Genomic DNA, 19983 nt, shown 5'->3' with positions numbered 1-19983 from the left:
AATACCCCATTTCATTTTACTCCTTTCTATAGTTACTCTGCAACCTTCTTTTCCTCCTCCACCTGGGGTTCTCACTTTCAATTTAACATGAGACAGTGGGCAAAGATTGAGCTGAAATCCAGTAATTATACCTCCCTGCCCAAAAAATGGAATCATTTATTTTTCTTATGGATGGAAGCATCTGTGAGCTGCTCTGAAATCCCACAAGCAATCCCACAAAAAACAATACTTATTACTTGTCAGATTAATAATAGAAAGTGTTGGCTTCCATAATTTGAAAAATATATATAGTTGGATTACAATATATTGCAACACTTGCATTTAGGAAGAATAAAGGGTTGACTCATAACCCAGACGCCAGCATGCTGGGCGTATCTGGTTCCACCTGCAAGAATATTAAACCACCACCCAATTCATCACTGACAAAACAAGTTATATCCACAATCGCTGGCATTCAGTATGTGACTGCCTGCAGAAGACTCTCCCAGTTCTTTATGTCCTTGAGTTATGTTTACTACTTTCAGACTTTACATTTTCTGACCTTTCAGCCTTTGCCATAAGTTCATGGGATTCTCTGAAGGTTTGGGAAAGCTTCTGAGTGCTTCTCCTATATGTGTAAGCACATCCTGAAATAAAAAGGAAACATGGAAATTACTCATCCTGCCATTTTTCATGTCCTGTATCACAGGTCTACCATGGACAGCTACATCCAGTCCCTCAAAAGCAACTAGGTAGGCAGCAGTCATCAGCAAACTTTGCTGGATTTTTAAAGCATCCTGTTAAAAAACTTTGTTGAACAGTGTGGCTAATGATCTGCCCCATAAAGCAGCTTGCTTTCTTAAGGAGGTGAAGGAAAAAGCAGCTGGCCTTTTCAGGGAAGCTGGGAGAAAAACAAGAAGAAAAAGTGAAGCCTCACTTGAGACTGAAGTTCACAAATCTTGGGTATTGAGTGAATGAGAGTCAAAAATCTGGAGACTGGCATTATCAGGTAAAAAAAGAACATGTGGTACAGAGCAGAAATTCCCACCCTGCTCACAAACACAGAAAGCTAGATCTTGGGGCTTTAGGAAGCATTACTTATTCATTGCTCAGAAACAATCAGCTTTCAATCCGACTCCCTTTCAAAGAGTGAGAGAAGAGTTCTTCCTTCAGGAGGAAAATCATCCTGAGGAACAGTCACAGAAGACCCAAGGAATTCTGCAAGTTTCAGCTTACACTGCCTACCATCCGTTCCAGAGGTATTTCTTAACAATAAAGCTCGAATCTTTGTGATAACAGACACAGACAGAAGACAGTTCTTCCAAGAAGAAATCTCAATGTATCTAAAAAGCCTTATACTCCATAACATGTTGCAGTGTCCTATTCCAAGACTCCTACACCAGTGGATGAGTAAGGAAGACTAGTATGGGCATAGTTACTTGCTATCACATCATTCTGTTATTTACCATTTTGTCTTGGACAGCCCATCAGAAACCAAACTGTGCAGAAGTCCCGGGAAAGACCTTCAGCTTATATAAATCAGGCAAGCTCAAGTGACTTGATGGGTATGTTAGTTCCAAGCATTTTATTAATGATATGGAGCCAAATTCTATTTTGACTTGCATTCAGGTCAATCTGATCTCATTGTCATAAATCAGGGGGAAATCTGGCTTACAGATTCTTCAGTTACACTATGTATAAAATGTACCACAACTTTTTTTTTTAACAACATTTGCTTACTCTGGAGTAAATCTGTTCTTCCAATTTCTCTTGGATTAAAGCACTTTCCATTAGAATCTTCTTTTGTCTGAGAAAGGTAATCTTGGCTAGCTCTGCTTTCTTATTCTGACAGTCAGGGCATACTGAAGATTCATGGACTTGAGCTTCTTTCACCTGAAAAATGAGACTTTGATGTAATGAGCAATGTCTGTCCTATCAAGATGGCCACTCCATTAAGAACAATCAATAAAAATACAGATATAGATACTGCCTAAAGACAAAAATTTGCTTTTGTAGGCAGTTGTAAATTCTTTTATAATCTTTGTCACAGTATCATCTTGATGAGCCTGTCTGAATGCTTTCACACTAAATATATTTGTTCTTCCCCAGGTATTACCCCTTCCAGCACTGATAATTTAAAAAACCCCTAAGTTATCTACTTGTATCTCAGAGCCATAGCACTGTTCTGTAATATACTATTTCTTCTTCTAACAGGCAGTTTCCCTGATGTTTGAGGTTGCATGGACATTAATGACTTCTTCCACAGAAACTATAACGGTCAAAAAAACTGAAGTCATGTGACTGCCAAGCAACACATCGGTGACCAGCCAAAACCAACTGTTATAATGTTATAATGTTACAGTTATAATGGCAAAAAAATTGTTTTAATTAGCATAACTCATTTGACCCTGGGTGGATGCTCAGTACAATTTTGCCGATGTAAATCTATATGCGTTTTGCTAGTGTTACATATGTTCAGAGCATCACCAGCCATTAGTTACTCTTGCTTAATGAGTACCTGATGTTTCAGGAAGCCAGCCTGTGCATGCTAACCAGTCTTCCACAATAGCAAATACACTAATTCTTGAAGGCTCGATTAAGTTAAATTAACGTGTTTTACTTCACATTTCAAATACTTGATCATCACAACTCAGTAACAGCAATTCATTAATCAGCAATAATTCCACCATGCTTGTCTGTAATGAAGCTATAGGAACAGCAGTGTTCCTATGCTAACAGTATATGTAAGGCCTTAAATATCAACCATAGATGTTATGATTACCTTACAAATTTTAAGATGTAAATAAACTCTGAAGCAATTAGCTCAAATATCTATACATAGCTCTGAGTCAGAATACAAACAAAATTCTAGTTTTCTTTGTAAGATAAACAGCACTACTCATTAATTCCTATGTTAGTTTATCCACCCTGAAATCTTAAGTGTATTTAATAGCATTATACAAATCCTACTATTTGTGCATTTATGAAATATCAATAATTTTATCTGATTTAATTTATACACATTCCATCTGGTTACATAAATGCAGTAAGTTGCTACAAAAGCAGTGGAATCAATCCTAGGCAGTTATGTCTCAAGCCTCCCTGTCTTCTTTCTTGATTTCTTTGCCTCTGCACAAAAATGGTACTACATGGAGGTAAAGATAGAAGCAAATAGACATAGCAAAGTTACTTTTCTTAGAAAATGTATTTGCCTTACAACATGGTAATAAAGAGGCAGTAAAAATTCTACAAAATTTGGATGGTGGGTTGGTTAAGATTAATACAATGAAAGAATGCAGACTGCTGAAATTTCAAAACAATTTAAACAGGAAGCCTCAAATAATCATCATGCCGGAACTGACTTTAAAAGTGTTACCCCCTGCTCACCTGGCACAGGGTCTGCAGAGGAATACTTTATCAGTTATTATGCTATACAGCAATAAATTAAAGCCAGCAAATGTGATAGAGATAAAACAAAATCGATGACTGGAATTACTATTCAAAGCTCATTTTTTGTTTTATCAAGATATACTTTCCCAGGTGCAGACATTTTGTACCAATCTCAAACAAATTATAGACATTTGCCAAGGCCCAGATTTATGGGTAAAAGCATCTATAGGTAATGGTCACTACTCAAATCCACATAACCACATATTCAAATCCATCTGCAAGCACAAAGCCAGAATTCAAGTATCATTGCCTCAAAAATACACCAATCTTGAGACTCTCAGATGCAGAGCCGAAAGGAGGAGCTGCGTCAGAACACCTGTTCTGTGGTGCGAAGAAAACCACTGGGCTGGTGAAAAAGAAGAGCACTTCCAATTGTGCAAAGATGATACAGATGCTTCTTAATAAAGTCACCAAGATTCTATTGGACATGCTTTAATTCTTAATATTACCTAATCTCTGAGAAAGCTGGGGAGGTTTTGCCTTTGGAATACTTTTAATACTGGACTCACAAAGACTCCACAATCAAATAATACACAGAATACTTCTATAAATAACAGGTGCAAACACAACCAGAAAACAAGGGTTTTTTCTTCAGTTGATCTAGGGCTTATTGTGAACTGCAATAACTGACTAACCCAGCCTCACAATTACACAAATCATTACTTCATCACCAGACAATATTTTACAATGATTTGATTATTTACTAGCAACAGTTCTGCAGTAGTGTCTAACAAAAAGATGAGAAGTTAAATCTTGAGATATCAAGCAAAAATCTCTTTCAGAGGCCTGAGCATGGCATCAATAAGGTCTGGCTGATTTGATCCTTATATTACAGCTTTTTTTTCCCCAGTGGTTCTCCCAAAAGCACAGGCAAAAATCTTTTTTTTTTTTTTTTTTCCTTCCTTGCAGTACCTGTTTAACAGTCTCTCTGATGTTTTTCAGGTGGATTGTGTTCACTAGCCGATCAGGAACAATGCAGTTCAAGTCACTTGTCTTCGCTTTCTTTGCTGTGAATCCATGCTGCAGCCTTCTTGACTTGCAACCATTTGCCTGCTTAGAGATCAGCTGCTGACGCATCTTGCTTATCTTAATGGTGCAAAAAGACCGGAGAGCATCCAGTTCTCCATCTAATAATTCAGTAATTTCTGTGAGGCATAAATCAACAAAACAAAAGTGTCAATTACCGTATCAGGGAAAGAGAAGAATTACTGGTCTTATATCTGTGTGATTTTGTATTATCTATTTAAGAAAAAAACAAACCCAATGTCAAGCCTAGAGGCAATGACTGTAATAAGAGCAGTGCAGAATTTAAATAAAAATCCGGATGATAACTGCAGGAACTTGCACAATAAATGTCTCCATGAATAGTCTCCAAAGAGGGGAGGGGATAAGAACCCTAAAGAATTAGACTATTTGATGATACAGCACAAATATATTAGTAAAGCAAGTACTTAAATACTATGACATTAAATAAACTGAGTTTCAATAACTGCCTAATACAGATTTAGCTTCTTCCTATCTGAAACTGCAACTTGCTAAACCAAAATGAATTAACACTTAAGGAGAGCTACTCATCTAGAAACTAAGGAGTAATTCCTAAGACACTGAAAAATTAGAGGCAGTGTCTATTTCTAACTCTGGAAAACAAATATATTTTACAGCCTATAATTAGGCTTTTTTTTTTTTTTTTTAGAAAATGCAATTATATTAGAAAATACCTTCCTCTGAAATTTCAATGACCATTTCCTAAATTCTTTATATGATGTTTAAACAGTATCTTTCACTCTTTTATCTGTTCTTATCCTTCCCAGTGGCATGTAATAATAAATAAAAACTGAGAGATTAGACTTCAGATGGGCAGGTAAAGATGGATTTACAACTTCATTCAGTTGCTTTGTGGGACATTTTCCACAGGCTTAAACATAGTCAATCAATACAGTATTTCAAGAGCATCAGCATGTAATGATGCTGTGTAATACTACATGGCCTGAAGAGCTACCACTGTTTTCAACTATTTAAACAGGGAAGAGTACCTCTCTACCTTTATTACACAGATTTTGCTTTTACGCAACTACTGAAGCCCAACTAAACACTAATGTTTAAACACTAAACTAAATGTGTGTAATTAAAGGAGAAATGAGGAGAAAATGAAACATTACAGTAAGCATTACTAGAAGTCTTGTGAACACCTTTGCACATAGCTAGTGCTAACACAAAAAAAAGTCAAGACAACTGATAATGACTACAGAGGTAAGGTAGGGTCAGTTTGTTTTAACTCAGAGTATTCAGAAACAAATTATAATGCCCATTTAGCTGGAAAGTATGATTATATCATTTAAACAATCATCCATATTGCCTGATTCAGTAATTTTCAGTGATTAAATTCAGTTTTACTTTTTCTAGACAGGCACTGCGTATTTCACTGCATAGCTCAGGGTGCTTGTCTGACTACTAGTGGATTGACATTCCAGTCCTATGGGGTACCTTGGCATTACCACAACACAAATTCTTAAAACACTGAACAATATGAACGTAAAACTTCACCTAAATATCCTGCGATTAATTTAATCTCAAATACACAAGATAGAGCTGTGGAATTTTGCAAGAAAACTCAATATCTCTTCAGAAATGCAATCTGTGTAAAAAATAAGTGGATCTATAGTTAAGACTAAGCAAAGCAGTAATCAGTGAGCTTTGCTTTAGACAGCAAGGAAGAGATGTGATTTAAGTGCAACTACCACAGTTCAGAATCAAGCATCATAAAGCAACTTATGCCTCCTTAGAAGATGAGGTATCAAACTGACTTAGGACAAAGACATAGTGATAGTTTACAGACAGATGAGTAAGAATTAACAAAACTTTAAAATATAATGAAAAGCTTTTCTTGGGTAGGATCATAAACATCTCAGTGGAAACTACCATTTCAGTCATCAGGTTATTTTCCTTACAATTGCAATGTAGAATTCCCGTAAAACAGTGTAAATCATGGGCCACACTGGGTTTGATTGCACTAATAAAACAGTGGCATATTCATTATGTTGCCCATAGAATGAATAAAAAGATTTAAAAGTTATTACTGTGGGGGGAAAAAAAAACCCTAGAAGCATTTACATATACTAAGTTGAGTACCCAAATGCATAAGTAAAACACATGGGGTCTGCTAAATATTTTGTGACAATTTAATACCAGCCTAATTAATTCACTTAAGTTTCTCCTGACATATAGAAACGCATTTTAATTAAGAATTGGTTTCTAATAGTGCATGAATGTGTGCTGCCCTACACCCACCCATTTGCTCATTTACACCTACAGACATTAGAAGAAACACTAGCAAAGAGAACAGCAATTTTTAAACTTGACTGCACAACCAATTTCAAAAAGTTACTTGTTTGATATTCATCCACGTTCAACAGTAAATAAGCTAAGAATAAAAATTATCAAAGATCAAGGACTATAATTTTACTGAAACAAGAACAAAAAAAAGGATGAGAAACATCAGCACACAGGTAAATTCTGAAAAGTTAGTCTTTTAACTGCACAATGACACTTTCAGACTTTCTTCCAGGTATACGAGGTTCACCTGTCATTCAGCTCAAAGAAAAGAGATGCATACAAGAGGATCTATGCACCTGCTTTGGTGGATGGTTTTATTTCTTGTGTCTTTCACATATTCCCTCCATTCCATCTTTGAACTAGACATGCTCGAACGCTCAATCTCCATTTGTGGTGGCAGACTTAAATGTCACTGCACGTCTGTCTACAGAGAATCCCTGCCAGTGCCAATTACTGTTCCAGAAGTACATTTTGCTGATGCTTGGTTGCCCCGAATCCTGTATTCCCACATCCTCTTCACTGGAGAGGAATAAGGCAGGAACAGGTGACAAGAGCCACAAAGCCAGACACTAGAACAGACATCAAGTCAGAGTCATGTATCGCACAGCAGTAAGGTCACGAAGCACATAATATTTAGAAAGTAAAACACAACAAACTGGACCACGAAGCTGCTCTCATTACAGAAGCACTCAGCATGTACCAATGGAGATAAGCTAATCTCCATGTCTACACTCTAAGCTCTGCTATGTGGCTTATAACTAAGCGACCTGCATAGATTTTGCTTTCTGTGTGCAACTACATCTTTAAGAATGACATTTTAAATCCATAGGAGTGAAGGGACAGAAATAAAGAAAATCTTTATTGAGTTTCCTTTTCCTTTGATGTCTAACTTTGATTTAATAGGAAAATAGGCAGGCATTTTGTTGTTGTTATACTCTACTAATACTCTATTTTAAGAAGAAAAATATGTAAAACATTTAAAGGGGAGATAACTGTGAAAGGCAGTAACTGATAACTACTCTTCAGAAAGATTTTAACTCCACATCTCAAGATAACATTTTCATAATTATCTAAATTGCATTTGTACAATTGAGTGCAGCAGCTCAGATTAACATGCTGACAGTCCAATCAGCAAACATAGTTTGAAAGATTTGTCAGATAACACAGAACTGATATAAACAGTCTGAATTCTCTTGCAGAATCCATGTTTTTCGGAAGAAACTCATTCTTTCCCAGTTCCATAAAGGCATTAATGAACTCGATGAACTTTCTTTACAAGCAGGTGTTTCCATTTAGATGTTTCTGGTTGGAATTTCCCCATCTAGCCTACATTCATACTATTTTACTACAGAATCAGAAGAAAAGTCTGGAATCTCAGGGCCTAACTAGGTCTGCAGGAATCCCACAACCTGCACGTGTTATCAAGCAGTAAGCTTTGGTGCTGAAAAGCTCAGGAATAAGAAAGCGACAGTATAGACTGGATACCTGCTCCCTTCTCCAAACACAGCAGTAGGATGTTTTCTAAATTCTCATAAATAAGACTACTACTGTGTTTAATAAATACTCTTAATAAACTACTGTGACTATTTGGTAAGTCAATAATTAGACGCTTGGACATATGAAAATTTGTTCACAAAGTGAATATAATAAACTAGATCTACTCAGAAATACTCTGGGCAAGCTGGAAAAAATCTGATGCAGAAAAAGAAACTCATACTTCCCTCAGTGCACACATGTCTACACGCACATGGCAGCACCTTTCACCTTAGCAACACAAACCACAGGTATTTATTTGCCTGTATCTACACTGGCCTTTTTTACTTTTAGATTTCCCATCGTTGACACCACTGTCATAATAACAATAATGGTTAAATTGGTAATATTGACTGAACTGTATTTCAGCCACAAAAACTGATGCTGCTCAAACATTGCTATGCTCCTAAATAACATACATTAACAACTAAAGCTCTCTCACTTTTGCCAGCAATAGTGCAGTGGTAACACTGCAGAAAAATAGAGGAGCAAAACGTTTAATGTAGACACATTACAAAGGTGAGAACAAATTTCTGAATACAGTACAAATCAGAGCATTAAAAAACCCCACTTGAACTTTCAGATACATCTAAGTTGAAGAATGGCAGTTTCCTGTAGTAAATTTTAAAGATGGCTAACAGTAGAATAATCTATACAGAATTGGGAACTTACAGTCATTTTATGATGCATTTGTCTAATAACAGCTAGTTGCTACAACACTGGGTAAGTAGCCAGAGAAAAGGAAGACAGAAAGACAGCTATGACAAAAATTTTTCCCTTCTCTTGTGGCCAGCATCTAGGTTTTTCTTCTTTCAGTCCACAAAGACAACTATGAAAAATAACATTTCAGAGCATTCCCATATGCAAACCTCGATTTTTTCCCCCCACATTTAACCCTATCAGTAGTAATATAATAAAAAGAATTTTTGTTTTATTACCTGAAGATAAATTCAAAAGTACCACAGATGCTCAGTGCATATATCATTCATTTTGCTGAATTTCCAGAGGGGAGTAACTGTGTAGCAACCTAGTTCTAGGTGAGCTCAGCTTCTATTATATTTTAAAAAATAAATCTCCAAGTTGATAAAATAATAAGAGGCTCGGGGGCTACTGAGTACTGAATTAATAAGTCAAAGCGAAGAAGGCATTTATAGATGTCAGTATACAAAAGTTGCTGTGCTTATTTCGTTTGTATGTTAATACTCTGCAATAAAAAAAAATGTAGTACATGGCTAAGTATAATTGATGCTGATGAATTTGGGGATAACTTGTCACTCACAAGACAGCATACTGTGTTTGCATGGAAGAAGCATAAGCATGAACCTTATGTTGTGCTCTTCATATTGACAGTGGTTGGAAGCACTGTTAACGATGTACCTGTAAAGTACTTAGCTGCTGACAAGCGACAGGACAGGCAGACAGAAGACAATGCTTCACTTCATACATCAGCGCAAGCTAATAAAACAGAACTTGCTACTCAAGACTGAGTGACCACTCTGACTCTCCTTGTCCATCAAAGTCCATAAACCAAAGGCAAAAGCCCCTTGTGCAGAACTACAAAAATTTGAAATTGATTAAGAGGATAAAATCTTCCCGAGTGTAACTTTCAGGGGAAAGCTCTCCAGAGATGGGAAGCTTCCTCAATGTTATACTGTTGTTTATCATTCATTCAGTGAATCTGAACTCATCAGGTCTTTTTCAATTTCTCTGTGAATCAAATTGTCACAAGATTCTGATGTATTTTAGGAAGACTATCTCAGAGCAGCTCACCAGGAGAAGCCTCTCTACTACAGATGAGATGATCTACATTAACTGTCTTCTCACTTGACTACGTGGCAGTCTTGGAAAACCAGTTATAGAAAGATAAATGCTGAGATGAGTCAGGAATTCATAACACTGACTCACCAGTTGTGAATGAGCTACGAAATTAGGAATAGCCTAAAAATTATCTTAGGTCATGTTTCCCTATGATGTACGGGCAGTTTGAGGACGCTTGCATGCAAATGCAATGCCACGAAGCATCTAGGCAAGAAGATCAACCTGGTCAGTCTTACAGGTGACCTACAGAACTTCTGAGTTTGTCCACTCTTCATATACATACAGACTGAGGAAGATTCCCCTTCTGCTTCAACTATTTTTTGCTCAACTACAGCTTTCTTGCTCTTTTTTTAATTAAAAATAGTATCTCTGACCCACTTTTTAGAAAGACTTAAGCAGGACTTGCATCCCACCATCTGCTCTCACAGTTGCTTGCATAACCAGTACATGCAAACAGCATCCTTCCTTCCTCCCTTCCCCTCTCCTCCTCCATACACCACATCATTGTGTTGGTTAAGGCTGCTCCATTGTTCTTGCCAAAACTGGTGCCCTGCTGCCTCCCTCAGCTTGGGAAAGGAACTAAAACATGGCAAACAAGTAATTCAGTAATTAACACAGCTGATCAAGAGGGGGAAAAACATTTCACACAACAAATTCGGAAGTCGTGTTTATTTTGGAAGGGAAAAAACCTCACTCCTGGGACCTGTGCAGCTGGAGAGAAAGAGGGAAAAACTAAGAGTCCAGTAAAATTTTGAGGATTGCAGATAAATTTAAAATGTGGATACTTTTTTTTTAATGTATTTATCCAGATCTTGTGGTAATGCATCGCTAGGATAACGTCACTATGTCAGGAGCATCAAAGCCATGTGTGTTATGGGAGACAAACTGTTTTCCTAGAAAGCATAAAAGAGAAACTTCATACTTAATGACCTGGCTAATTAAGCCAGGCTAATTACCTGGCCTAACTTTAATAGCTTGTATATAAAATTTAAGTTTAGTTAAAAGTTTACATCCCCTTTCAAAAGAAACAAGAATTATAACCTCTATTAAAGTTACTGAACTCACCAGCATGAGTTTTGATGACAGATTTGTCTTGCTTAATGCCAGCTACTTTATTTTTTAGATCAATCCATTTTCCTACGACATCTCTTCCTATAGCCGCAGAATCTGCTACTTCAGACTGCTCATCTATAATGAAAAAGGTAGCTTTGAACATACATTGTAAAGAAAGCAGGACTGCAGAAAAACAAAGTGGAAGGCAAATAATCCTCCAGCTGAACATGAGTTTTCCCTGTTGAGGAAAAAGAAACCCCAAGCCACAGGACTACACAGATGATATCAGCGATTTCAGGAGGAAATGCTGAGCAAGCTTCTGTCTCACAAAGCGTCTCATACTGCTCATTGCTAATCACCCCACTCAATGACAATATAGGATACACTGAGAAAAACTGAGACTACTGCTTAGAGCATGTTGACACATTCAATTTTATCTGTAATGTTAACTTAACGTCAATCTACTTTCTCCCTCATTCAGCCCCATCACTTAATTTCAGCCCTGCATAGGCTCTTCATTTGTGGCAGTACAAGTACTCTTGGGAGCTCAGGTGAACTGTCTCAAGGTATTGATCCAAGTGAAAAATAATGTGGGACAGGGGAAATAAAAAAAAAATCTGTATCAGCTCCCTGTTCTCCAGCTTGTTCCAATACAACTTCAGTTCTGCAGAAACTGAGGAAACAGCAAAGATATGAAAGCGAATAGCTGGGAAAAAGACAAAAGACTTGAGAGGTCTGAAAAGTCACTGCCGCTGACAGCAAGATGCAGATGGCATGATCCCAGTTCAAAACACTGAGCATACTCGAGAAGCACCCGACTTCTCTATTTTTCAGGGTACTAACAGCAAGTTCAGTGCGCTTATACAAGGAAATAGTATGTCCCTATGGGGACACCAGCATGACAGGTTTTCTATAGTTTTTATTATTTATATATGCTGTTCTTGGTAAGATATATACCATGGAAAGTGATCAATTTCCCACAACATTTTCCTAAGAATTATTCCCTAGCTTCTCATTTAACTGGTAGTATTCAGAAGACTCCATAATTTTATGAAACATTAACCTTGTAAAGATAAAAAATGGTAACACTTATTAAAAAAAACCTCTACACACACAGCAAGGATACCTCCTACCTTGTACTCTTTGATGACAGAAGGATTTCAACAGTTAGACATGGAATAATTTTTAAAAAACCTGTTATACCTCCAGAAAAAAAAAGGTCTATTAAAACCTATCACTTGTAAAAAAAAAAAAAAAAAAAAAAAAGCAAAACTTTGAAATCTATTAGACGCTGTTTAAATATACCAATGTAGCATGAACTGACTCCAAGGCAATGGTCATCTCGTCATTCAGATATTTGAAGCACTGATACGTAATGCTATATTCTGTGCTATGATAAACAGGGTTTACAATCATGTACATTTACATATCTGACAGCAAATTTTATCCTGCACTGTTGGGATTTCATGCTTAAACTGTATTTTAAAAGGATTCCTAATGATAATGGTGCTTGTTATTACTGCAGAGTGAAAAAAAAAAAAAAAACAACACACAGGAAGTGCTGGATGGATGAGGGACAGGAGAAACATCTCTACTAGACTTGTCTGTAGTAGGAAAAGAAACATATTGCCAATTTTAAAGTATAGACAAGGTTAATTATATGGTATATGCCAGCTGATCAAGTTGAGCTGAGTAGAATCGGTTTAAAAGAGTAACAGCTAAATAGATGGTAAAATGTATCTTAAATCTACACTACTTTTAAAAATGTATTAAAAGTGTGGTAGCTAATCTTTAAAACTATTATATTTATATATGTTGACAAGCTCCAAAACTAAAAAGAAATTTAAAAAAATAGTAATCTCTTCAAGTACTCACACTACTTACCAGACCAAACTTGCAGAAAAGGAGAATGTAGAAAAATGACAAAGAACCCCACAGAGACAGAAGAAAACCTAACAAGACATTAAGGCAGTTTGTCCTGCTGCCTGCTGCTCTATCACTCATCTGATGCAGCTTTAAGGTACTAGCTAGCCCTCTTCAGTATTTCAAGTCCTGAAACTTTCCCTGTGCCCCTCAGAAAAATTATTTTACAGCCCAACTACTTTTCATACATGGTAACTCAGTCAAGATACCCTAAAGATTTTTTTTCAATGTGCCAACAGAATTTCAACATCACATGGTTACTAAGGAAGGGTTTTCATGGCCAAATCACACCCTTCTGCATGTAGCTGTCAGCAAATCCTAAGAGTGCAAAACACAGATCTAGTCACCATACTGAGGTTCTGTTGCTTTGCACAGAAAGAACACTGTACACAATTCCTACATTTTTATTTTTGCTGATTCAAGTCTCCACTGCACTGATTCAAAGCTGTGAAAGTCGGGTCTCAAGCATGGTAAGCTCTGCATACCTACATGATTTTGGCCTGCCAACCATAGCATGTTTTCCAACCTATCTGACACAGCACACCCTTCGAAATCCTCTGTGGAACAATACAATTTAGATGGTTCACTCTCTTACTGCCAGAAATCTTCTTCCTCCTCACTGAAGGACTCAAAGGTATTTTTTGCAGAGTCCAAACCAGAGCTACCATAACTCTGGCTCAATTCCATCCACCACTTTTCATAGTTACCAGAGCTATCTGCTGAGGCAGTCGTCATGGTGAAGCACTGCAAATAAAAACAAAAGCATATAACAGATTCAATTATACAGGAAGAATGACTGGATTACTTATAGCAATGGGGGACATATGGAGGACTATTACAGCTCAGCTCAGACCCAATTTAGCTACCACAACAGGTGGATGAAATAAGTACTTAATCAGCACATTGGATCAAGGCAACACCCTTCAAAGCACTAGTGCTGATCAAAGGAGCTCACATTAAGATCTGCTGGTAAACCCTCAGTAACAATTATCACTGAACATTTGCAATGAATTCTGCGCAGCCTTCCTTTCAAAGTTGTAGTGAATTACAGTAACACTTGTATAAAACCATTCATGAAAACAAAAAAATAATTTAAAACTGGTATTTTTTTGCCTTCAGATTATGAAGCCTCTTCACCACTCAGAATGCAAAACTTCCTTGTTCTGCTTAGATTTTGTCTAGAAAATAAAAAACAAAATAAGCATCAGCCAGCTGATGCTCTCAAATGAGGAGTCACGCTCCTAATGTGAAAAAGAGAAATAACGTTTTCCAGATTCAAGCTCTAGGAACAAAACAGACCTCAGATAGTTACCCATCATGTAACAGATTTATTTTAAAGCTTGGTTCTTACTTATTTTACCCTTTTTTATTGGAATGATGCAATACCCCTTCTTCCTTTGAATTTAACGACCCAAACAATTTTGTCCTGAAAAATTTTGCTCCAATTTCTTCCCTACTCTATAAAGTAAGGAGAGTAGATGTATGAGCAACATCCCTCTGGAAAGATGCTTGCAGCAGTCATGGCTCCTTCATCAGAAAGATAGGAACCCCAATGTGATAACAGTAGGTAGACAAAGGCACTTTCTGTCATGCCTGAAATTCAGGTATGCCACTGCACTTGGTGTTTGTTACTGGGGTTTAGGTAACTTCGTTTTAAAGGTGCTGACTTTAGCATATTCTGTAGGGAAATGGCCATGCTGCCTGTTTGACATGCCACATTACTGCCAAAGTCTTTCTGTGCACTGTGTAAAGACCCTGTGCCCCTAAACCAAATTCAGGACTTCTTTCCTGAGGCTAGACTTCTAAAACTAATCTGTAGTGCCAAATTTCTAGGTCCAAACATTTTCTTTTTGTTTTAACATGGTCCCCAAAATTAAAGAATTGTTCTGATCTAAACTTTAGGTTTTAATAAACACCAAGTAACTCTTTTGTTCATTACACCACCACCGATTCAGGCTGGAGACTGGTTATTAAGATCTGATCTACTTATCAGAAAAACAATAGGAATTGCAAACAGAGAATCAATTAGTTCTTCAGCCCACAGCTGACCTAAGAAGTTGCAGCTGCACAAGCAGCACATGGATGGTTAAGGAGAAGATGAATTTCATCAAATAACATGACTGGCTGAACTAGAAATGCTTCATAGTATCAGATATGACTGATAGTAGCCAATTTTCACAGTGAAAAATATGTATTTGTTACAAATCGGCAGATAAATAACTTAGAAGCCATCAGTTATTTATAAACAGCAATTAAAACGTTTACAGACAACTTTAAAGTTGCATCTGCTATCATACGGCTTTTATTCCTCACAAGGCTGAGGTAATATCTACCTTAACAGATGGGCAGAAGGCAAGTTTTGTGCTTCAGAAAGGTTTCTGAAAAAGAAGTCACAGAACTGTTTGAGTTTCTTTCCTAAGAATCACTTTGTCTTACAGACATGGTGACAAAACCTTCCCTCACCACCGAGAAGAGCCTGCTGTGATATGTCACTGAAAATGGGAAATGCATTAGAAGAAAACCTGAGGGAAGGAAGCCCTGTCTGCTCAGCAGGTAAAAATGTGATTGCAACACACCACACTCGTCAAAAACCTACATTCCACCAAGTAACAGTCAAGAAACTCTTCACTGTGCCCTTTCTAGCTAAAAGCCAAAGGCCACAGAGGTGGGTGCTGGTTTGTGGTTTGCTAGGGGTTTTTTTTCAGTTTCACAATCCTGCATTTCCAGGCCGAAACCATGAATTTTTCAGAACTATTTAACATATATTTTAATTGACAAATTCCCTGTTAGAAAACCCTAAGGTGACCCAGGCGCTTAGGCTATCTTTTACCACTCCACTAGCACCGACATCAGGCCCTCCTCGATCCCAGGGACGAGCCCCCCCGGCCCATTCACTCGCTCCGCTGTGGCCGAAGCAGGGAACTTGTCGCACCGAAGGGACCCACACCCGCGTCGGGCCTCCCTCTGAGGCCCCGCTGGCAGCCGGCACCTTCCCCTGCAGGCCAGCCTTCCCTCCAGGCACAAGCGGGCTCTCAGACGGCCGCCGCCTCTCCACACGCCGCCGCCAGAGCCGGGGCTCCTCGCCGAGGCCCCTCGGCAGCCCGCCGCACCCCCCGCCCCAGCACTGGAAGGGGCCCCGGGGCGTTGGGGTACGAGCGCCGAGCGGCGCTGAGGGGGCCGAGGCCCCGCTGCCCACCCTCACGCTCCCCGCGACTCACCCCAGGCCCAGGCCCCGGCGCCCTCACAGTTCCCTTCGCGCGCGGCTCCGCCCCGTCTCCCCGCGGGGGGCGGCAGCCGCTGAGGGGCCGCGGGCAGTGTGAGGGCCTTCCCGCCATCTTCCGCACGTCTTACCCGCCCCTCAGGCAGCCGAGGACAGAGATAACCTTTCTTTAAACTACTTCTTGCTTTCCAGTAGTTGTTCGTTTTCTATGAAAAACGCGGGATCGGGGTGCCGGCCGCGGCAGGCAGCGCGTCGTGGCGGGACGCACGCCCTGGCGCGGGCGAGGGTGATGGCAAGGCCGGGCCCTCGGCTCGGGGTGCCAGGGGCTTGGTGGGCAGCCTGGTGCCTACCTGTTTCTGCTAGGGGTAGTGTAGCTACAGCCTTGGAGGCGACACTGTCATGGGAATAAGGTGCAAGAAGTTTGTATTGCAGGCGATGAAATCTACCTGTAGCTCGAGGTCCAATTTCAATAGGTACGTCATGATAAAAGCAGCTCTTCTGTATACTGGGATCTTGGTTTAATATTGCTATTTCAGGTTAGCTAATAACGCTTTTTTCTTTTCAGGGATGTAATTTTTTTTATCAAGAAAGCTTATTCTTCAGTTCTGGGATGCATAGCGCCTTGTCTGTCACATGTAAGTCACTGAGCTATTTTATGCCTAAGCACCTCATGCTGTATTTGGACTGATTTGCCAAGGCCTCAGCTTGGCTGAGATCTTTAGGACAGAGATACTGTCTTCCATGTGTGATTAAGTGCTGCACATGATGTTAGCAGCTCAAGTGATCTTGTTTCTCTTGAAAGAGAGACCTCTGTGCTACAACTATACCTGTAAATTATAGTTGTGTATATATATACACACATGTATAACTATACCTATAACATAAAGAAAGTTTGGCCAGCTTAATGAGATAGATCCACAGTGTTGCAGAAGAGTAAATGCATTGATGAAGTGGAGTGTAAAGCAAAGTGGAATAAACAGGTCTGCCTACATATTGTGCAAATATTTCAAGATTCAGTCATTCAGTGCTTTCTGTAGAGAGTGGACTGCTTGGTGCTGGCCATTTCCATTTTCATCTAGTTTGCTACAAGAAATTAAAATAATTTATACATGATAAACATTTCTTTTACCCACCATACAAATTATAGTAGTGATCAGAGAGGTGTGCAACTGCGAATCGAAGGGGCAGTTATCCATACGACAGGAAGGGGGAGTCAGCTGAATGCCAATGAGACTTGGGCTGTCAACACTATGGAGGGAATAAAATGTAATTAAGAAAGTATATGCCATTTAGATCAGCAAAATGCATTGTGTACTAACCCTCTCCAACCCAAAGATTCACCTTTCATTGATGGCTCTATGTTGTATTTTCCTTCTCAAGAAAGTAATGTTGCAGACAAGCTAGCAAGCACCCAATCTGAACAAGATCAGTATCTGGAAGAATCCAAGAGGTAGGCTGACAGTTTTCATGCTCAGGGTTATAAACGATGGTGAAATAGGGTTCGGAGAAACATTAGCTTTTCTTTAAAATTCAAATCAAGATACACAGAGAATAACATGGAACAACTGAGAATAACACAGATCCTCACAGTTCCCACTAAATACCTCCCTGGCAGCTTGATACTTCATTATTTATCATCATCCACTTCTTTTATGGTAACAGTTGACATTAGATTATTACTGACCTGGTATTTGAATTTATTCCGTAGAGGTTAAAGACCTTGTAGTTTCATGTTCTTGGTCCTTTTTAAAATTCATAATTTTAGAGCATGGAAAATATATTGTTCTATCAAGTTTATTTCTCTGACATTTGTTCAGTGGAAAGTGTGATCCTAATGTTAAAGGCTTTTGGTTTGAAGCCCAGGATACAGATAATTCTTTTCACTGGTCTTCCCTAAAACACGTCATTTTATCACTGTGGTTCCCTTTGTTGGTGTCTAGGAAGTTAATATGTTGAATGGCATAATTATTTAAACCAGTATTTGTTTTTGAAGGATTTGTGGGTGATAATAGATGGCTCAACCCAGTTGTGTCAGAAGGTATTAAGATTTCCATCTGCTAATGTCATGGAGTTGGTCCTATATGGAGCCATAAATACTATTGTGTGAGAAGCAGTGACAGGTTTTACTCCAGCTCATCTCTTTATCATATGTTATATTAAATTTAAACACAAATGTTGAATTCCTTTGTGTGGGTAACTGCTTTTTGATGTTTCCTTCTATTAAAGTTCTAATAGCCCTTTTAACCAGAGGGCTGCATAAGAATTCATACTTGCTAGGTATGTTTCTCAAATAATCATAATCTCATTAATGTTGCCAGCAGAACTAATTGGGCTGTCACAATGAGGTTCAGTACCCAGTTGGAGAATTATGGTGTGAGGTCAAGGGAATTAAGTGTATTCTGATGGTGGAGCATCCTGGTTTCGGTTAGGATAGAGTTAATTTTTCTCCTAGTAGCTGGTGTAGTGTTGTGTTTTGGATTTATTATGAGAATAATGTTGTTAACACACTGACCTTTTTAGTTGTTGCTAAGTAGTATTTATACTAAATCAAGGACTTTTCAGCTTCTCATGCCCTGCCAGCGAGAAGACTGGGGACACAAGACATTGGGAGGGGACACAGCCAGGACAGCTGACCCCAACTGGCCGAAGGGATATTCCATACCATTTGACATCATGCCCAGTATATAAAGTGGGGGGGAAAAGCCAGCCGGGGACCACTGCTTGGGAACTGGCTGGGCATCAGTCAGCAGGTAGTGAGCAATTGCATTGTGCATCTCGTTTTCTAGATCCTAATTCTTTTGTTGTTGTTGTTATTATCACCATTTTTACTGTTTCCTTCCTTTTCTGTCCTATTAAACTGTCTTTATCTTAATTCACAATTTATTTTTTTTTTTTTTTTTACGATTCTCTCCTCCATCCCACTGGGTGGGGGGATAGCTGTGTAGTGCTTAGTTGCCAGCTGGGGTTAAATCACAACATGGAGAAAGCTAATGTGACTCACTAATGAGGTGCTCATAAGCATTATTCTATATGAAAGGGCAGGTAGTTTGAGGTGGTTTTTTTTAAACTCCGGAAATATGAAGAACAAACGTAAGAACTTACGAAATTTCAAAGCATTTGTTTTCAGTTCAAGATACAATAAAGGTTTTCTTTATCAGCACAGACATGGAAAGTACTGCCAAGTAGCACCTAGACACCATAAATCATTGATGAGAGTGGATAGTTTGAAAATATTACAAAGGAAATGCTCTAGGGTATGCAGCATCTCAGGAAGTCATTGTTTAGGGCCTGCTGTATTTAAAATGTTTTTCAGTTTCCATTAATTCACATTTCTAATTAGGAAATAAACTGATCTTTACTTAAAGTTGCTAGAGACTGGCTGATATCCATGGAAGATCAGAAGTGTGCATACTAATTAAATGTTAAAAGTGTACACTGAGTTTCAGACAGAAGAAAATGTAGACCTGTGTTTGTAGGTAGCTGTTGTTAACTATGCTTTGGTTGGTAGTAGGAAACCACAGTAGCTGCATTTTTCCTTGGGCTTCATGGTGGAGAAAAGAGGACTAAATGTCTTTTGTGAAAAAAAGATAAACTGTCTCTTACTATCCTGTCCTTGGTCACAGTAGCATCTCTGCAGGCAGGCATACTTTCATCTTGGTCAGACCTGGTAACCA

General features: G+C 38.6%; 1 protein-coding gene across 2 annotated transcripts in view; it reads right to left on the bottom strand.

The window, feature by feature from the left end:
* C10H8orf48 (chromosome 10 C8orf48 homolog) overlaps window positions 1-16355 on the bottom strand; it is a 40666-nt gene extending 24311 nt beyond the window's left edge. Inside the window, exons 1-7 of one of the 2 annotated variants that reach the window (XM_074835396.1) lie at window positions 16308-16355; window positions 15423-15467; window positions 13797-13833; window positions 11179-11301; window positions 4342-4574; window positions 1720-1872; window positions 542-626 (exon numbers count right to left, since the gene is read on the bottom strand). In XM_074835396.1, the coding sequence (XP_074691497.1) occupies window positions 542-626; window positions 1720-1872; window positions 4342-4574; window positions 11179-11301; window positions 13797-13824 (622 nt within the window). In that variant the 5' untranslated portion in view covers window positions 13825-13833; window positions 15423-15467; window positions 16308-16355. Of the gene's footprint in view, window positions 1-541; window positions 627-1719; window positions 1873-4341; window positions 4575-11178; window positions 11435-13796; window positions 13834-15422; window positions 15468-16307 lie in introns of those variants that run through there. The other variant, XM_074835395.1, reaches the window with a different exon arrangement.
* Window positions 16356-19983: the final 3628 nt, after the last annotated feature.

Source organism: Strix aluco, chromosome 10 (assembly GCF_031877795.1).
Source record: "Strix aluco isolate bStrAlu1 chromosome 10, bStrAlu1.hap1, whole genome shotgun sequence".
Lineage (NCBI taxonomy): Eukaryota > Metazoa > Chordata > Aves > Strigiformes > Strigidae > Strix > Strix aluco.
The sequence above is the reverse complement of the archived record's forward strand: the minus strand, read 5'-3'. Positions and strand labels throughout refer to the sequence as shown.